This window comes from Astatotilapia calliptera, chromosome 5, assembly GCF_900246225.1.
Source record: "Astatotilapia calliptera chromosome 5, fAstCal1.2, whole genome shotgun sequence".
In the NCBI taxonomy this organism is placed as follows: domain Eukaryota; kingdom Metazoa; phylum Chordata; class Actinopteri; order Cichliformes; family Cichlidae; genus Astatotilapia; species Astatotilapia calliptera.
Genome location: NC_039306.1, coordinates 32,544,344 through 32,563,191, shown reverse-complemented (window position 1 = coordinate 32,563,191; position 18,848 = coordinate 32,544,344). Strand labels below are relative to the sequence as shown.

At 40.9% G+C, this 18,848-nt stretch overlaps 1 protein-coding gene across 3 annotated transcripts in view; it reads right to left on the bottom strand.

Annotated features, from left to right (window-relative positions):
• Positions 1-2,992: 2,992 nt before the first annotated feature.
• cntn4 (contactin 4) overlaps positions 2,993-18,848 on the bottom strand; it is a 200,076-nt gene continuing 184,220 nt past the window's right edge. For 2 of the 3 annotated variants that reach the window (XM_026168944.1, XM_026168945.1), the window contains 10 exons: positions 15,979-16,099; positions 15,442-15,600; positions 14,471-14,620; positions 12,517-12,587; positions 10,116-10,350; positions 9,732-9,847; positions 8,632-8,818; positions 6,765-6,877; positions 6,517-6,685; positions 2,993-6,152 (listed from right to left, as the gene is read on the bottom strand). In XM_026168944.1, the coding sequence (XP_026024729.1) occupies positions 6,061-6,152; positions 6,517-6,685; positions 6,765-6,877; positions 8,632-8,818; positions 9,732-9,847; positions 10,116-10,350; positions 12,517-12,587; positions 14,471-14,620; positions 15,442-15,600; positions 15,979-16,099 (1,413 nt within the window). In that variant the 3' untranslated portion in view covers positions 2,993-6,060. The remainder of the gene's footprint in view (positions 6,153-6,516; positions 6,686-6,764; positions 6,878-8,631; positions 8,819-9,731; positions 9,848-10,115; positions 10,351-12,516; positions 12,588-14,470; positions 14,621-15,441; positions 15,601-15,978; positions 16,100-18,848) is intronic. The other variant, XM_026168946.1, reaches the window with a different exon arrangement.

The window sequence follows — 18,848 nt, the reverse complement described above, 5'->3', positions numbered from 1 at the left end:
TTTTCACAGCTGCTGGTCCTTCCAGGGCGGCCTGAAACTAACATAAGACAGAATGGGGGTCTTACTCACCCTCCATTACTGGAATAAAAGCCCTAAAATCTGGTATGATCTAAGGCAGTGATACCTTTGTATTCATCACAGATACAGACAATATACGGAAGAATGCACACTGGACCTTTGATGGATCTGTTGTTGACACATCTCTGTAAACGAACAAGACTGGACGCTGAAAAATCCCAACTTTGGATTTCCATCCATGAAACATTTACACAATATTCTAATATTTAATCCACTGAAAGTTTTTTTCCCGATCTCTTTGCATATTAACTTTGTCTTTGATGTCTCCAGTTTTGAGATACTGTGTATTAATGCACCAAAGCTAGATATCGGACATGTTTGAAATCCTTCACTATGCACAAACCAGATAGTTGATGAATATGAATACTGGAGTACTTATTTATAAATCTCAAAAATTCATGTGACATATGGGACAATATCTGGAAAAATGTTGTTAATTTAGGTTTGCGTGCACTCACCTTCTCAGGAAGACCAGCAAAATCCTGTTTGGATAGGCTGACATCTAAAACACCCAGATTTAATGTGCTGCAATCGTTCAGTTGAACAATTTTGTATATTATACTATTTAAAGGGCCAGGGCCCAATTCACACATACAGTCTACAGTTTGTGTTTCTGGTTATTTCTCCACATGAGATATGAGGAGATATAAAGAGAAGAGGGTTTGGATGGCAGAATTCCTTCATCATTCTTGTTTTTAGACTGTTTGTCCGAGGATATATAAACACGCATTGCATGATCTCTGGACACTTTATTAGTTACACTTGCTAGTATCGAGTTAGACCCCCTTTTGCCTTTAGAACTGTCTTAATTCTTTGAACAACAAGTTGCTCGAAACATTCCTCAGAAATTTTGCTCCATCCTGACAGCATCACACAAGTGCTGCAGATTTGTCATTTGTGTAATTGTTTTTGTTATTTATCAAAAACCTACATTTCTTTCTTCTTCCCCTCCTACCTAGACTGGTTAACATTACAGGGCTATCACAGTTACACATTCATTCATGGCTACACATTCAGCCTTATCACAGTCACCAGTTAAGCTACAGTCACACTAGGGAAAACAGTGGTTGGAGACCATGGCATGACTAAAATTACTGCTGTGCCATGGACACTTTCAGTCAGCTGCTGTCTTCAAAGCAACTTTGCTACGTAAAGACAGTGATGACAATAGGATGACTGACTGGTGTCAAGTTGTCAATAACGTGTATTTAGATCGATTTGTGATAATATGATGATTAACTGTGATTAAATCATCAAAAATTGCAGGTCTCGGTGCCCATATATCTCAATGGGTTGAGCGATTGACCCATTTGCCAAAAGACTTCTGCAGATTTGAATGTGCACACATCTCCTCCCTCCTTTCCTGTCTCTTCTACTGTCTTGTAAAAAATTAATTCTAAATTATTACCCCGCCCCCAAAAAGAGAAAAAGTCCATCCAGAACCTCATGGATTTATAACAGAAATTCATTCACAAATGGCGATGTGATTGCTGCAGGACAAAGGCTTAACTGCAACCTTGCTTTCATATAAAACACAACCAGTTGAATTAAGCTCCATTGCAAAGACACATGTAGCAGTTGGAGTCGGTCTGAGTCAATTCAATTCAATTTTATTTATATAGCGCCAAATCACAACATAAGTCGCCTCAAGGCGCTTCATAGATACAGAGAAAAACCCAACAATCAAATGACCCCCTATGAGCAAGCACTTTGGCAACAGTGGGAAGGAAAAACTCCCTTTTAACAGGAAGAAACCTCCGGCAGAACCAGGCTCAGGGAGGGGCGGGGCCATCTGCTGCGACCGGTTGGGGTGAGAGAAGGAAGACAGGATAAAAGACATGCTGTGGAAGAGAGACAGAGGTTAATAACAGATATGATTCAATGCAGAGAGGTCTGTTAATACATAGACTACAACTGTTTGGAGACAGGTTGCCTCCCACCAGGTGACCTGTGCAGTTGCTTCAAAGTGGTCACCCATAGGTTGAGGGTGTTGCACGGTCAACCTCTGGTCAACCAGTCGGTTTCTGCAGGTACTCGCAATCGGTTTCCGACTGGAAAAGAATTCAGTGCAATCACTGGACAGCCACTGATTTTACATAGTTGTGAGGAGGTTGCAGTCCTATTCTTACTCTAATGTGATTGAGCCATCACCTGACATCTACGTCTTTAGCTTGTGGGAGGAAACCAGAGCGAAAAAAATGTAGAACATGCAAACTCAGGCCCAAGACTTGCAAATAAGCTAAAATAAATAAATAAATTAAGAATAATAGATTAATAAAGAGAATAAAAGAAAGACGTCCTGGAGGAGAAATTGCAACTTGGGTAGGCAAGGCTGTGGATCATTAAGAGAAGGGGGGGGGGGGGGGGGTGAAGTTACCCTGTTCACATTAATGGAAAGACAAAGTCAATCGTTAATATTTCTGTTACAGTCCAGAGTTTTAGAAATTAGTCTCGGCAGGGATGAAGAGGCAGATAGAGATCCGAGAATATTCAGGCAAACAAAAACAAAAAAACCAATAAAAAAAAAAAAAAATGCAGCTATTTGCATGGAAGAAGCCACTTCTCAAGAGAAAATCGACAGAGATAAAAACACATTCTGAGCTAAGGAATATCTGGAAAGAGAGACTGATTGCTAAATATGGAGATCTAAAATTCCTGTGCTTCTTCTCCAGATTATTAGTATTAATGATGAGTGCTATTGGCACATTCTGTCATAGTTGTAGTGTGAAGATTTCCCAAGTCTGACTGCACTACACTGAATGAAGTCCTCCTAGTATTTTACCTGCCTTCAGGGCACGTTGTAATAAAACCTATGAAATGGTGCAGGTGTATCACAGAAAAGAGTTCAAGGGGGGCACTTTCTTGCAATATGTCATGCAGGCCGATATCATATTGATGCACCAGAAGCACTCAGCATTGTTCTATAAATCGGTAATCTTTATTAACACAGTATAAACAACAAACAGCAACAGAAGAAACTCTCCTGTGGCGCGTATATGAGCAGAAGACCCAGCACATCTCAGAGGGGCTGACTGAGACAGAAGCATAGACATTAGGCTGATCGTGGTTCAGTTTTCATGGTACACGCACAGTATACACAAACTTATCAGATGCACGAACCTTGTACGGTCCTTAAGCCATTCAGTCGGTTTTGCAAATGGACGTAAGAGAGGACAAATTACAGTCATGCTGAGCAACAGTTAGCTACAGTATGAAACAGAGTTGATACATAAAAACCAAGTAAATCATCTCTTTAGAAAGGTTCTTTTATATAAATGATCTGAAGTGTACAAAACAGTATATTACACATTTCTCAATGCATGATTCTGAGCAAGACCCAGTAGCCTACAGTACACTTCCCTTCAACGTACTACAAACTACTTAACTGGATTACAAGCTACATACAGACTGCACTGTACTCTGCGTAGCACAGCAGCCCCACATGGCATCAGGAGACGATGGGAAAAAGGAAAAGATCAGCAGCATTGTCTTTTTTATTAAGAATACACACCTATAAAAATGCACCAGGCCTCATATATTGCCAATATCCCATGCGAAACAGCAGAATGCCATTCAATTCACCTCTGTAACATCAGGAAAAGGATGCTGGCCCCCCTCACTACATACAGTTTTCTATCCACAAAGCTGCATGTAAACATCACCACGGCTGCTTCATAGTCCTATGTTTCTAATGTTTTTGATATACATATGATAAGTTAAGGCTCTTTAAGGACCTGAGGATTTTGAACATATGATGAGGCACACAGAAGGCAAAGAATAGCTCTAGACACAGGACTAACTTAAAGAATGAGGAGCATGAGACAGCCACAAGGGCCCAGTTCCCATTGCTGTTAAACGGCCATGATAGAGGAACCCAGGGGAGAAGCTCTCAACGACAGCTCGATGTTACATCTGGTTACAAAGTCGGTAATTATCACGTGGATGGCTTTAAGTACTTCATCGACATTTTGGGAGCTGTTGGGTAACCCGACCCCTCAAGGGACTGGCACCAAAAACGTGGCATGCTAATATGCTAATGCTTTAGCATCGAGGATGATGGGATTTAGACTCACGCTATACAAATAAACCAGTTATTGCTCCCTGTGATCATTCCTTCTGTCCGTACCGGCTGTTTAAAATCTCTTCCAAGTGCAATTGCAGTATGATCTGTGGTCCGAGACTGAATTCTAGAGTTCAGCAGAAACATTTTAGCATTCTACAGTTAGCAAAGTCCAGCTATTAGCGTGGAGGTTTGTTCTGTCTTCATAGCAGTAAAACTGCTGGAGCACAGCAAGGCGACACAAACAGGGGAACTGGCACATCAAAAAAACATTTAGTCAGTGCTAGGTTAAGACTATAGGATATTAGCGTGAAAGTACCATGGCCAGAAAGATGTAGCAAGGTTATGAGGCATGTTTTAGCCAGTTGAGTGAATGAGAGCTGACAAAAAACTATTGCTGCATATTGGATAGCTTACAACCAACATGCAAATCCTTCAATGGTCATTTGAGGCTGATTCCAAAAGACAGTACGTTCTAATAGACTTTTGTGTTAAAATGCTCAACTAGAGTGATTCAATTAACTTCTTTACAGCTGCTATTTAAAAAGCTTGGTATATACAGTTTATAAAAATTGTATTTGGGGCAAACTATTTTCATAGCTTACATGTCTGGAGTTTGTTTCTGGATTAAAGTTAGGGATGTGGCCTGGCCAAGCAGCCAGTTAGCCTTCACCTTCGCTAATTCAGTCACTGAACTGGATTCCTCAACCATGTTTGAGGTGTTGGTGGGTTTTGAGAGAATTCTGAGTAGGATTATCATAAAAAAAAAAAAGGATACAGTTGGGATACAAGCTATAACTTACTTGCTGTGAGGTACAGCTTGTCCAAGAAGTTATAGTTTAATTTTGGTCAGTTTTAGGGGCGTTATACTTGTACACTTTAGGTTTGCTTGCTAATCAAGCTAGCTTTTGCTGATAATTTAGCCCTCCAAATATGTTCTGACTCAGAAAAAAACAACATATATGAACATCTGACGTTGGAATCTTTTAACGTGACACACTGAGCATGTTTATTAAAATAATTGTGTGGTCTGAGCACGGCACAACCAAGACCAGAACCTCATGTTGGACTTTAGCACAAGTGTAGATTAAGCTAACATGAGGCTGCAGTGGAGCTATGCCATCTTTGGACAGGAGGAATGATTGCAACTCATAACGCTTTCAGTGTTCACATTTCATGTGACTGCTTTGACAAAACTTTCCAAGCTTAGTGCCTATTAGGATTATCTGATATATCAAGATGACCCACAGCCACTTTCCTAGAATGATAAAGCATTAACATGTAAAGTCTAATGCTAGTTGTCTCTTTACAAACTGGGATTAATAGCAGCATATGCCAAAGCTGTCGATGCAGTCCTTTGAGACAAGCTTTTTTTTTTTTTTTTAAATAGTTCAGAAACAGAAATGAAGAAAAAAACCTCACTTTGGTCTGCTGGAACCAAAGTCACAAGTAGTATCTTATTTTAGAAGACAAAGGGTGATCTGTCAAATCACATTCTTCACCTCCAGACTGGAAAATTTGATGATGTTGCTTGTCATGCAGATGTTCTGACCCAATACGCCCAGACAGACTTTAAATTTATTTAAGAAAAGAAAATCTATAAAAGCTCAACGTGTCATACAAAAAAATGCATATAAGACATTTTTTTCTGATTATTTTTTTCTTATGAAAGCTGCTTTGGTAACAACATAGTCACGACATCGGTCAATCTCCCTTACTTAGCCTGGGCGCTGAAGGGGACCCCTTCCCTGTTATCTCAATGGCGGTTTTTTTTGTCTTTTTTTGTTGTTTTTTCCTTCGGCGTCTTCCTTTTGCTTCTAAAATCTAAATGAATGGATCTAGTTACACCGGAGTGGGCTTTGTTTGCGTTCTGCCGGAGCGCCGTCTTCACATCAGATGCAACGCCTGCTGCGAGACGTTTGTCATAAAGATGTCCGCGCTGTGAAAGACAGTGCTATTGTGCTGAGTGCTGATAGAGTGGAGACCTTGGATGCTGAGCCGACTGCGTTGGGGCCTGAAAAAGGTGTTGAAAAGAAAAAGGCTGTTAGTCTATGAGAGAAATAAGTTTTTTTTCCCACCTTTTTCTTATTAAAGAGACATCTCTTCAACCTGCTTTAGCAATTAAGAGCTGATAAAAATATCAAAAACATGTTCTCATCTTACTCCTTGAGCAGCAGAGTGAGGCACAGAAAGGACTCTAAATAGAGTACTTTACTTTACATACTTTTTGGTGTCACGTAGAAGCTGTAATTACACAAATGTCAAATGCAGAACATTATTTCGCTTTGGAGCAGCTAATCTGTTCTGCCAAGACAGCAGCAGGGGAGGGGATTATTCAGCTCAGCCACGAGGGAGACACTAACTAGCTCTCCACTGACCTGGTATCCTTGGGATGGTGATCTGCCTGCTACTGCTGCCTTCCCCTCCCTCACCAAATGGCTTTATCTGGATAATATAATCCTCGTCAGTAGGAAGCGCCAGCTCTACAGAGGTGGTGTTTGTTTCCATGATGCTGGGGCGACTGTGTCGATTCTTCTTGTACAGCACCTGAAGAAGACGAGATCGAATTATGGCAGTGTGGCACGGGACAGAATTTTCTAACAAAACAAGGCGTCTGGGTGCTTACTTTGTAACCAGTGACCTCTGACTCGTTCTCCAGGGCTTTGACCTGCTCCCAGTTCAGTATAATCTTGGAGTTCGACGTGTTCCACACCACTTTACCCGGTGGCTGACTGGGTGCTGGGAGAGCAAAAACACATCATTTACCTTAAAATGATAGCTGAGCAGTGGCACACTGATCAGATGGGTGTACTGTGAAGCAACTGTAACATAGCCAGCCTTTGTTTGTGCTAGCTGGTTCTATAAAACCTAAAATCCCAGTAAAGAGTTAATGGGATTCGCACTCTGCACAGGAATGTACTGCGAGGTTGGAGATTGAGAAAAACTCTTCTGCAACTTCAAACCAGACAGACAGAATGGGATTAGAACCCACGCTGTCTGCATCACGCTCTGTGCTTATACAAAAGGTGACCCAGCAAATAGTCTTTAAAAAGGTGTTGAAGATGACTTCAAAACAAAATGAAGATTTGGTTAACTCACTGAGGTAACCATTGTCGATGACCCCAATCAACTAAGTCTATGTCTAATCCTAGGCAGTAAGAAAAGTCATATTGGTTTTTGTTTTGTTTTGTTTTAATAAAAGTGTCCTCTCAAGCTTTGGAAATAAGAGAACAAAGAAAATAACCATTCTATTTCACACTCATCGGAAACTGTTCACATTCAAAAAAAGTCAATTTGGCATGTCGGAGCCACAGGTTCTTTAGAAAGGATAAACTATTTCCATATTGTTTCTATCCATAGCACAAACCACTGCTGTGCAATGTGTACAAAGATGTGCTTTAACTTTGTAATTCTCAAAGCTTGTAAAATTAAGTTCAAACTGAGGGTTATCTTCCAATTTACACAGAGTATAAAACTTCTTCAAGAGTCTGAGCTGTCACTTGAGAAAGCATCATGGCAAAAACAAAAGAAATCCATTTAGACTTGTTGACGCTCGTAAAGCCAGAGGGAGAAGTATCATCAAGAAATTCTAAAAGATTTAAAAGATTCTAGAAAGGAAATTAGTGAGCGATGTGTCTAAAGACCATAGAATAACTGCCAAAACAGCAGTGAATGACTTTGCCAAGTAAGAAGATGACAATCACTAGAGCTCTGCACAGGAATGCACTCGAGGTTGGAGATCGAGAAAAACTCTTCTGCAACTTTAAACCAGACAATATGATGAGGAAAACATGAAAAACGATGATGCATACTGGAAGCACATCTTTTTCTCAGATGAGATGAAACTAACTAATAACTCTGCCGTCTTTTGTACATATGCATACACTCTATGACAGCTGGAACAAGCTCAAACCCCCTGGCAACCATGAACTGCAGTAAGCAGTTGCATAACTGATGCATGCATGGAATGAACAATTTTTTCAATAAAGAAGAAAATACTGATTTCATATTGGCAATACTAAATCAGTGTCCTTTGTGTACCTGGGGTCTCTTCGTCTCTTCACGATCATTTTGCAAAACAATCAAATGTGACATGGAAAAAAAAAACACAAACAAATGTGTTTGTTTGTTGAAATAATGTCGAGGGTGATATAGACATCTACCAGACTTTCACGTCTGAGCTAACATGATCCCAATTTTATGGCTGTGTATCATTTTGATGCATATTTAGACCTCTAATCAGCAGAAAATTGCTCAGTGGTAACCAGTTGAAATAATCTGTATATCCCTAAAAGAGCCTAATGTGCTGATTCTAGCTGATATTTAACTGAAACTCTGAAGATAATCTACTCTGGACTGGCCTATATGATCAGTGAAAGTTACTATAGAGATCTATTCAGGTTAAAATAGGCCACCTTTTATCTGAGTTTAGTCCCAATATAACTCAGCCAGCCATTAATCTCTTGCAGGCTCTAATTTGATCCCATACTTACGTGGCTTTTTGGTGGTAACGTTGACGGTGGTGCTGGGAGGACCTGTTCCTGCAGTGTTATACGCCCTCACTGAGACGTAATATGCGGTGCTGCCTTTCACCCCGCGGATAATAGTAGATGTTTGATTTCCTACAGTCCTTTGCACGCTGGCCGTGTCTTCCCTTTCACTTCTACTCCAGTACCTCAGCTGAAAAGCAACAAGGTAGAACCGCAGACGTGAATGCAGAAAACACGATGGACACCTTAAAAGCTTTCTGTTACACCCTGTCAGTGAGGTGCAAACTGGAAACAGGGAGATGTGAACTCAACTGGATGGAAGCTGTGAGCGGTCTGAAAACAAGCTTTAGCAGCATGCCACCTTGTGCGCCTTGTGAACTGTGGTCCTCCGTTGTGCCGGGCAGATGTGTGTTCTGTTTAAGTTTTGTTTGTACAGATTGAGGTCAAATGTGCAAAAGTGGGGAAACAAAAAAATAAATAAAAAAAAGTGAAAGAATCCATAAAAATCCCCTGCCATCAATGTCCACTGATAACAGATTTTCTTTGTCACCCTGCTTGTCAGGGCTGAAACAGCGGGCATGCTTGACAGCACAAATATAATTTGCCTTTCCTCAAAGGAATGGTTTGCTGAGGGCCTGCTCCTCTGTTGCTTTTGAGTGGTCAACAATTTATAATTTACGCAGTCCGACGACGAAAACGTCTTCGTCCACATCTTGGATTTCAACAGTGAGCAGAATTAAAATGACAAGAACTGACGGAGAAAGTCTGCAGAGCCACTGCTTGCTATGTTGTGTGGATTAGAAGCTAAGCATTCTATCCCTTGGAGTATTGCATCAGCACGCTAATCAGGGTGGTTACAGTACTTAGGTAAGCAACAAGAGAAACACAACCAAACCCACAGGCCTGGGACTCGGCTGGACCATTATGCAGGCAGCGAGCTATTATCTCGTACGCCCAAGGTGCATAAGTCTCGAACACTCATCAATAATAGAAGACAACAAGATTGTACAGCATTAGCTGGCATGTGTGCGCACACACGCATACAAACAGGAAATGCATCCAGGGGAAAACTCACACAAACAAGGTATTTCATCAGAGCTCACCTCGTAGCCCAGCACTCTCTTCTTGTTGGCGTTCCAGGGCAGAGCTTTCCACGAAACTTCAATCTCAGATGCAGAGAGGCTCTTGGCGCGGACCCTGGTGGGCGCTCGGCCAGGCTCTGGAGTTAATGTGTAAAGACTGGTTTTAGAAGTTGCACTGCGCTTTGATGACCCCTCAAAGAGAGAACGTCAAAAAAGTTTCAAAGCGGCTTCTTTTTATTAGAACAACAGAGGGAGGAAAGTATGCTGAAGACGCCTGCGAGTGCTGATAGAAGAAGGCTGCCTGCGAGATTGCTGCTGCCATTTAAAGAAAGGAGGACTGACTCAGTCTTTTAGTGATGAATCACTGCTAGCTAGACATGCAGATCTACTCCAAATCATACACACCTTCCTCAGCAGAGTAGATAGTGGTAACAGGTCCAAATGGCCCTTCTCCCAGGTTGTTGTAAACCCCAACCTTGACTTGGAAAGGGGAGAAGGGCTGAATGCTCTCATTTTTAAAGACGTATCTGGATGCTTCAGCGGAGGGTACGGCTGCCTGCATCCAGCCTGTGGCGCCGTGGGGTCGAAAAGCCACCACATAGCCAAAGCCCGGTCCGTTCTGCAGCTCTTCTGGAACAGGCTGCAGGAAAACAACACTGTGTGAGCACTTGCAAAAGAAAGGGAAATAAACACACTGCAACTCTGTCTTTATATTTTATTTTTTAACTACAGTTGCCATGTGAGGATGCGACGAAATATGGTCAGACACGAGGCTTTCAGTTTTTTAGGCAATGCTTGTCTTCAAATAAAACATGCTGAACACACAAAAACTATAAGTAGACACATCCATTACACAGTACAAAGCACTCAGCATGATAACATAGCCGTAGCCGTGGTCATGCTTCAGATATTTATAGCTCCATTATTCTAGTGAATAAACCAAACCTCTTCACTCTGGTCTACTAAAAGATACATAGAGCACATCTTTTTTTTTGTCTGGAGAGAAGTGGGGTCTACTGTTTTGATAAAACTTGTTAAAACTGCTAGAATAAGTGTTTATGGTCTCCAGACATTCAGAATGACCACCCAAAGCTTTTAAAGGTTCTTGAAAAAACAAAAAAACAGTACTAATCGGACAGAAACAAACACACTTGAATACGCTGTGGTGTCCCTCAGGGATTTATTCTTGAGCACTCTTTGTTTTCAACTTTTTGTTATTATTTTACTATTATCATAGCAAAACTGCATCTTCTCTCATGTTTGCTGATTTTTCTCTGCAGTTATTAGAGGTAACCTCTAAATACAACAAATGGTTTTTATATTATGCAGTTTTTCTTACTTCTAAAAAAGTGTGAAAAACCTTTTAGAATTTAATTCGGGTTTAGTGAGTTTGGCATTGTAACTAATGGTGGGTTCGGGGTCAGCTGTAGCAGATATGAAAAAAATGAAACTTTAAAGCCTATTCTGTACACAGCGTTTGCTACTGATATTGCCTAAGCATTTGTACATTTATGAGGTGAAAAGTATCAGTCCTAGGGTAATGTTTTGTCTTTTCATTCAAAATAAATAGATGAGAGTTGAAAAAAAAAACTATTTATTTATATAATTATTTCACCAGTTTGCCAAGGTTTGGATTAAGACCCAACTGTGACCCTGAGATGAGAGGAAGTTAGTTAAGATGTTCAGAAACAAGCCAGAAACAACCAAAGCTCAAGCTGCCATGAGCTAGAACCTGCTGAAAGTGTCACTGTCCATTGTGAACTAAGTTTTACATCGCTATGGACTGAGAGGTTGCTCACTAAGAAATAAGTCGAGCTCTATCTGAAATGAACTAAATTGGCTACCAAAAACATCTGGTCAAGGTCCAGCTGAAACATTTAAGCAAATATATGTGGGGTCTATGTATATATCTGAAGCCGTATGTATACTTTTGACTCTGCATAGTTTAGAGAAAATCCAAGAGAAATTCAAACGTGAGCATCCAATTCTTATTTTGTAAAAATCATTAGTAATACATGCTGCGTTCCACCCTGGAAAAAACAACAGTCCAAAGAAATCATTTAAAGTCTTCTGTTTCATACTAAAGTAAACTAAACTCTTGGCTGGCTATGTTTGCTGACCAATATAGAGTTGTGTGTGTCATTGACGCAGACCTTCATTCATATCTTGAGCTGTATTCTAGGCCCCGGGTTGCAGCCATGCGAATAGAAATGTCTGCTGTTACCCTGGGGGAGAGACGCCTTTTCTTAATTTCTTAAAGGAATAGTTATGAACAACCTGCTGCCCCTGCTTTTGTGTGAAAACACAACGGCATAAAGAACTTCAGGGGCTGAGGCAAAACAGGGGCTTCGCTTAGCAGAAGTTACCTTTTAACCACACTTGTGCATACTGAAACATCAACAGTGAAATGGTTCACAGCAGGAGCTGATGATTCTGAGCAGCAGCTTGAACAAATATACGTTTTTGGAGTCGGGCTGATATGCGGGGGGCCTTGTAGAAATAAGAAAAGAAAGAGAACGAAAAAGGAAAAATAAAGAAAAGAGGAGAAAAGTGAGAAAATAATCACAGAAAAAAGCCGGAACTTCGAAGGAACAACTGAGTTTAATTATCTTATTGAAACCTCAAAAGCATTTTTCTCTCCCCCAGGGTGACAGCAGCAGTTATTGCCTTTCTGTTCTTAAAAATGAAATGCCATACATTAAGCAGTTCAGCTGTTATTAATGAAACAGAGGCCTACATCCACAGAGAATAATGACGTCTGGCTGCCTCCTCCAAGGGTGAGGGGGTCTTGAGCAAGCTTGCTTACCTCCCATGTGATGACTAATTCGGAGCGACTGCCACCGCCTCCGCTCACATTAGCTGGTGTGACCTTCGGAGCTAAAGGAAGAAGACAGATCAGCTTAGCTGGGTTGACTTCACATGACACTGCAAAGGCACATGTAATAATGCTCCTTCCAGCAAATCCTAAATTGCTAAGAGAGGTAAGTGTGTGACAAGCCTGAACTTCAGCATTCAGATACATCAGCAAACTTCCCATCTCTGAGACGAAAAGGGAACACGTAAAGAATCTAAACTTGTTAAACTGCTAAAAGAAGCTTTTAGAGATGTTTTGCAATTTGAATGAGACTTTCATTTTCTTTTGAGGCAGTAATGATATCCAGCACACTGACTGTATATTCAAGGTTTTTGTATTTTATTTTCCTAAGATATTTATCAGCATTTCTAAATTTATTCGACACGTGTGTAGAGAGAAGTGTGTAGAGGGAACGACACGGAGCAAATGTCTTGCCTATTGGGACTCAAACCGGGAGCTCCTGGGAGCATTTTTTGGTATGCGCTCCACCTATCAGGACAGCCTATTGGTTGACATTTTACAAAATATGCTTATACCCTTTACTTGTCAAAGGTTACTTGAAAAAATTAATCCCAAAAACGGAAAAAAAACTGAACTAAAGACAGAAGTTGTGAAAAAACTCTGTGCAGATGTAAGAAGATCTAACAGAACCAGTCAAGTTGACTAATGAACATATGCTTGACTGAAAACAAAAAGTCCATCTCGGGTGGGAATTACGTGGTGGAAATAAGCAGGAACCAAGGCTGAACATTGAAGCCAACATACTACAAGTAGCAAGAACTGCAGTTCCTCTCATGGCCACTTGAGCCTGGCTCCAAAAGCGTGCTCATCCCCATTGACTCCCATGTTGAAATGCCCAACTTAACAGTGTTAAAAAGCATCTTTACAGCCAACCACAAAAAAGATTCTGGCATCTATGGATAGTTTCATAACAAATTTATGGCGGCTGATCACCCATCTGGAAACTGGAGTTGGGGTGTGGCCACTTTGACAGATGCTGTGACACCAACACATTCTCACTCTCGAGGCGTAATATTTTACGCTAGGTGACAAATCATCAACATATTACGCTTCCGGGCACCCAACACATCCCTAAATGACGAGATCGGAAAAATGAGGAAATATGAGAACGGTTTGGAATCAATCTACACATGTTCGTTCATTTTATTAAAATCGCTTTGGAAAACACTATTTAATGTCATTAAAGTGGGGTGGCTGTAGTTCAGGTGGCAGAGCAGGTCAGCCACTAATCAGAAGATCAGTGGTTCGATCCCAGGCTGCATCCTGGCTGCATGCCAAATATCCTTGGGCAAGATACTAACCCCATGTTTGCCTGCTGGTGGTGGTCAGAGGGCCCGGTGGCGCCAGTGTCTGGCAGCCTCGCCTCTGTCAGTGCGCCCCAGGGCAGCTGTGGCTACAACATAGCTTGCCATTGCCAGTGTGTGAATGTGTGTGTGTATGGGTGAATGACTGAATGTAGTGTAAAGCGCTTTGGGGTCCTTAGGGACTGAGTAAAGCGCTATACAAATGCAGGCCATTTACCATTAAAGTGCTGGTTCAGGTTAGGGCTGGAATACATGGCTGGAACGTGTATTACCACGGGAGCATCATTCTACTAGATTTTATCCATAACCCGGCGCTACCATAAGAACACGGAAGGTCACCTTTTGCGTTCCTCAGGAATGCCGCGTGACGTGGAGTGATTCTCCCCTTGAGTTTCTCATGCAACCAAGCTTGCTAGTGTTAGCTGATAACTTCACTTATGTATTGACAGAGCAAGGCTAACGGTTTCCCTTCCTCCAGCATTAATAAACATTTTGGGAACAGTATTTCCAAAAAAAGTATTCAGAAAGTTGGGTAAATGATATGTATACTGGTCAGTTTTGAAAACAGATTCAGTACGTACATGTTCCTTTTGTCCTTGCTTGTTTGGATGGCTTGCTGGGCTCGCCAGTCCCGATGGAGTTGCTCGCAAGGACTCGAAACTCATACTCTACCCAAGGGCTCAGGTCTATTACTGTAGCTGTCAGCCGGGTGCCCCGTACCACCTCAGGAACTGGCAGAAAACACACAGTGCCCTCTTCAGTTTCAACACATGAATGTGTGTGGCTGTGTGTTCTTGGAGTGTCTCAGCTAAGCATCAGTAGCATGCTATCCTCCAGGCTAACAGACATGGTAGTTACACAGCACATTTCCAATACCACACAAGGACGCATAAGGATTTTTAAAAAATGCACATAAACACATACATTAACCATTACATTGCCAATTTGGTGATCTTTGTTGAAATCTTTAATAATGCATGCATGGCACTGTGTAGTTGTTAAGTCAGCTGAAACAAGCAAAACACCAGAATCGCTGTAAGGGACTGAATATTGAAAACAAAAATAATAAAAATGATTCCAGTTAAAAAGGCAAAAACTAATTTTCTTCCTCTGGGTTCTGAGCCCCTATAAGGTCACATTGTATTTCTGTTACAAATCTATGACCCTTGCTTGGCAAATCAATGCAGCCAGTAAAACCATCTTTGATAAAAGTGTCCTAATTCACAAAAATATCAATAGAACGAGATAAAAGCATATTACGCCAATCATGTGTAAATGTTAAGGGTGCCATAAAGGATGTGGGCAAAGATTACACCGATCCCATTACTTAACTGCACTATCAAATTACGGCTGTGGCAAACAAGCTTCATCATCGGGACGAGATCCATGTTTCAGGATTCCGAAGAGAGCGATAAAATGGGAGTCAATGGTCCCACTACAATTGATGCTGGGGTAAAAATTACATCTTCAATATTTTCACAGCCGAGGCATGATGAAGAGTGGCCTCCTCCAGGTGACTGGAGGAGGCCACAGCTGGTTGGAGAGAGCTTACCTGTGGTGACAGCTTGCCACCCGAGGGAAAATGGTGTCCTGGCTTGGATGGTGTATGCCGTAATTGGACTGTGATTATCAGGACCGGGCCTCCAGGACAGAGAGGCTGTGGTATCAGTGATTCCTTCTACATGGATGCTGGTGGGGGGCCCTGGGGGACCTGATAGATGGCATAGCCAAGGCAGGAAAGAGAACAGAAAGATAGAGAGACAGATGGAGGAAGAAGGTAGGGGAGGGAGGGAATGTAAATCAGGAAAAGATGGAAAGATGGTAGAGAGTGTGGCGGTGGTTTTAGCACCTGAGGCTACTGCAGCGACGTCAGTTCAGTGTGAAACCTTTGGGAGCTATTGGGTCTAATTAGACAGTAAATTTCCTTTAAACCTTCCAGAGAGAAATTTCCACTCGCCTCAATTTTCTCTCCCTTTATTCCTTCGTCAGTGAAGTGCAACCAGCCACAGTAAACATGCATCACTGACAAAGCCAGTCTTCTTCAGGTAGATCGTGAATTATTTAAATCACAGTTATTATGGTGACTCACCTCTGATGACCAAGTCAACAGCCACGGAAATGCTGTCCACCTTGGTTTGCACGGCGCACGTGTACTTCCCGGCATGCCTCAGCTGGACATTCCGAATCATAATGTCTCCCGCCGAATGCTGCTGTCATTCAACGCATGCACAATCACCCGCAAACACACAAACAAGCAAAGGAGTTTCGTAAGCAACCTGCTATTGTGATTCCAATTCAACGCTCACTTTTTCTGTAGCCAAGCGTGAACAAACGAAACCAAACAGAAAGCTTATTCTCATATCTTCAAAAAGGAATTCATATTTCCACACTCCCACTTTCTATCTATATTCTAAAGAAGCACAAAGAAATGCCTCTCTATACCATGTGCGCACCGTGCATTTGTTTTATCCCTGTGATTACAGAAATGAACTTGCTCTAATGGCTTGATTTGAATTGCGGTATGGAGCCGCTTCAGTTATACGGCGCAGCCTAATGGCTAGTCTAATAGTTAGTTCTTTAAGAGAGCCTTTCATTCCATCTCTAATTGCAATTCCCTCTCCTACATTATCATTTCACCCAGGCAGAGCTGAGCAGGTTCTGTGATAAATTGGACATGGCGGAAATATGTGGCACAGTGGCAGTAAGAATTCTATGGAGTGGCTGGTAGCTTAATCAATATAAGTGTAGACGAACAGCAATTTATTAAGGAGGGGAGACTGTAAATCACGATCCTAGAAACACCTAAATCATAAAGAAAACAGAAAGAAAAAAAACGCCTCTGCATTGGATTTTTTCCCCTCTGTATTGCCTGCAGTTTTTAAAGGAGCCTTGCATTTTTTAGCTAAAAGAGAAAAAACCCCTCCAACTCAAAACAGTGCATGGCATGCTGAGGTATAAGCTGCGGACTTTATAAAGTATACAGGAGCTCACTGAGACTGGTTGCATGTATGTAAATTTCTTTTTAAAATAAACCACAGGCAGCAAATTTTTTCTGCCCATAAATTATACACTTGATACAAACATTCCCTCTGCACTGCGGCTGAATTTATTATGACCCCGCTAAGAGAAGAAGTATAATATTGATGTACCAATTAATCTTCAGAGTCACATCTGGACCTTTTATACAATGAAATCTCTGAAGGGGGTTGGGCAATAAATCAATGTCTTTTATGTAGCAGTGGTGCTAATAAAATGAGGATTCCTCCATGAAGCTCAACAAGGTTTGAGTTTTAATTATACATTATGCGCCTCAGCTTATGTGGAATATATGTTATCAAAGCTGGAGTGTGACAATAAACAGAATTTGAAATGATGCTCTCTCGTGGGAGAAACCCTACAGCTAAGCTATGCCATTGGCCGTTAGCATGCTAGCACATTAGCAAATATTAGCATTCCTGAAATTACACACAACAGTGTTTTGGCAAGGTGGGCACAAACACAGCTGAACACTCCAGTTTGGATGCCACTATTTGTGGACAAGTTCTATTTCTGTTCTCACTTGTTGTTAGGTTAGTTTGTTGTCTCACCAAAAGAGCAATTTTTTAGCAACTGTCCACACAGGAAGCTACTTGGTGACCAGATATAACAGAAAGTCGATGACATACAGAGTCTTAAAGCTACAGTGAGTGAAATAACTGCTGGGAACACAAAACTTTGTTCAACTCGACTACCAATGAAAGTGAAATGTGCTGTTTAATGACAATACATTCAACAGTTACAAAGATAAACCTGGGATGTCTGCTAGCAACTAACTATCAGCTAGAGGGTGCTGCATGAATCACTTCCTGTGTGGATGAACCTTTAGTCTTCTGTGTTTATATTGCTGATAGATGTAATTAACTGACATCTATCTGGTACTCTATTTTCATTCAATTTTTTGTTGCATTAATACAAATACAAAACTAAAATTAGGGGGTCTGACTGCATGTGGAAACATCAGTATCTGGCCATTTACGCTGCGGTTATTGCCATCATATCGTGATCGTTTTTTGGGGGGAAGACAATGGGGGATAACGTCAGCTTGTGCTCCAGGGATAAAGCCTACACCGTTGGTGTGTTTAGAGGCCGATATTAGCTATTTGCCAATTTATTGGTATTTAAACAATATAATAGCAGACTTGGGAGAAACACCCTTCAACCATTTTAGGAGCATTGATGCTGAATAGTTTGGCCAACACCAAGTTGAAATGCCACAAACATGTGACCACAAAACAAGATTATTTTTAAACTGCATTGTCGTATTATCTTGGCAAGGACTCATAAATAGTAACACATAAAAAAAAAAAACAATCCGATGATATGTTGGATTTTTCAGTCATCAAATATTGATAATTAGTTAGGTATGAAAAAATCCACAGTCCGGCTCTAGCAGTGTTTACTTTAATATGAGTCTCAGATGTTAAAAATGTAATATGTTTTAAAAAAAACCAAGAAAATAACATAAATCTAGACATATGATCACTAATTATCATCCCCCGTGGTGGATAAGGAAATATTAAACTCTGTTTTGAAACAGGTGGTGAGTAAACTGCTGTTATGTAATAATGTATTTTATATCTAGAATGAAATCTTTTGATGGAAAAACAGCAGGAGACACAACAAATTGTAACAAACAGCAGAAATGAGTATATATATATATATATATATATATATATATATATATATATATATATATATATATTGCTAGGTGATGCACTCTGAAAGCACCACGTTGCACCTTTTGAGTACGCTGATTTGCTACCGATAATTTGGTACCATAATGAGGGAATCTGATATAACGTTATTATTAAATCATACACTTGTCAGTGGCATAGAATAGCACTTTTCTAGCCTCACTGGCCACTCAAAGCTTTATCTGTCTCCCATCTGTAACAGATGAAGCAGAAAACCAAAGAAAGT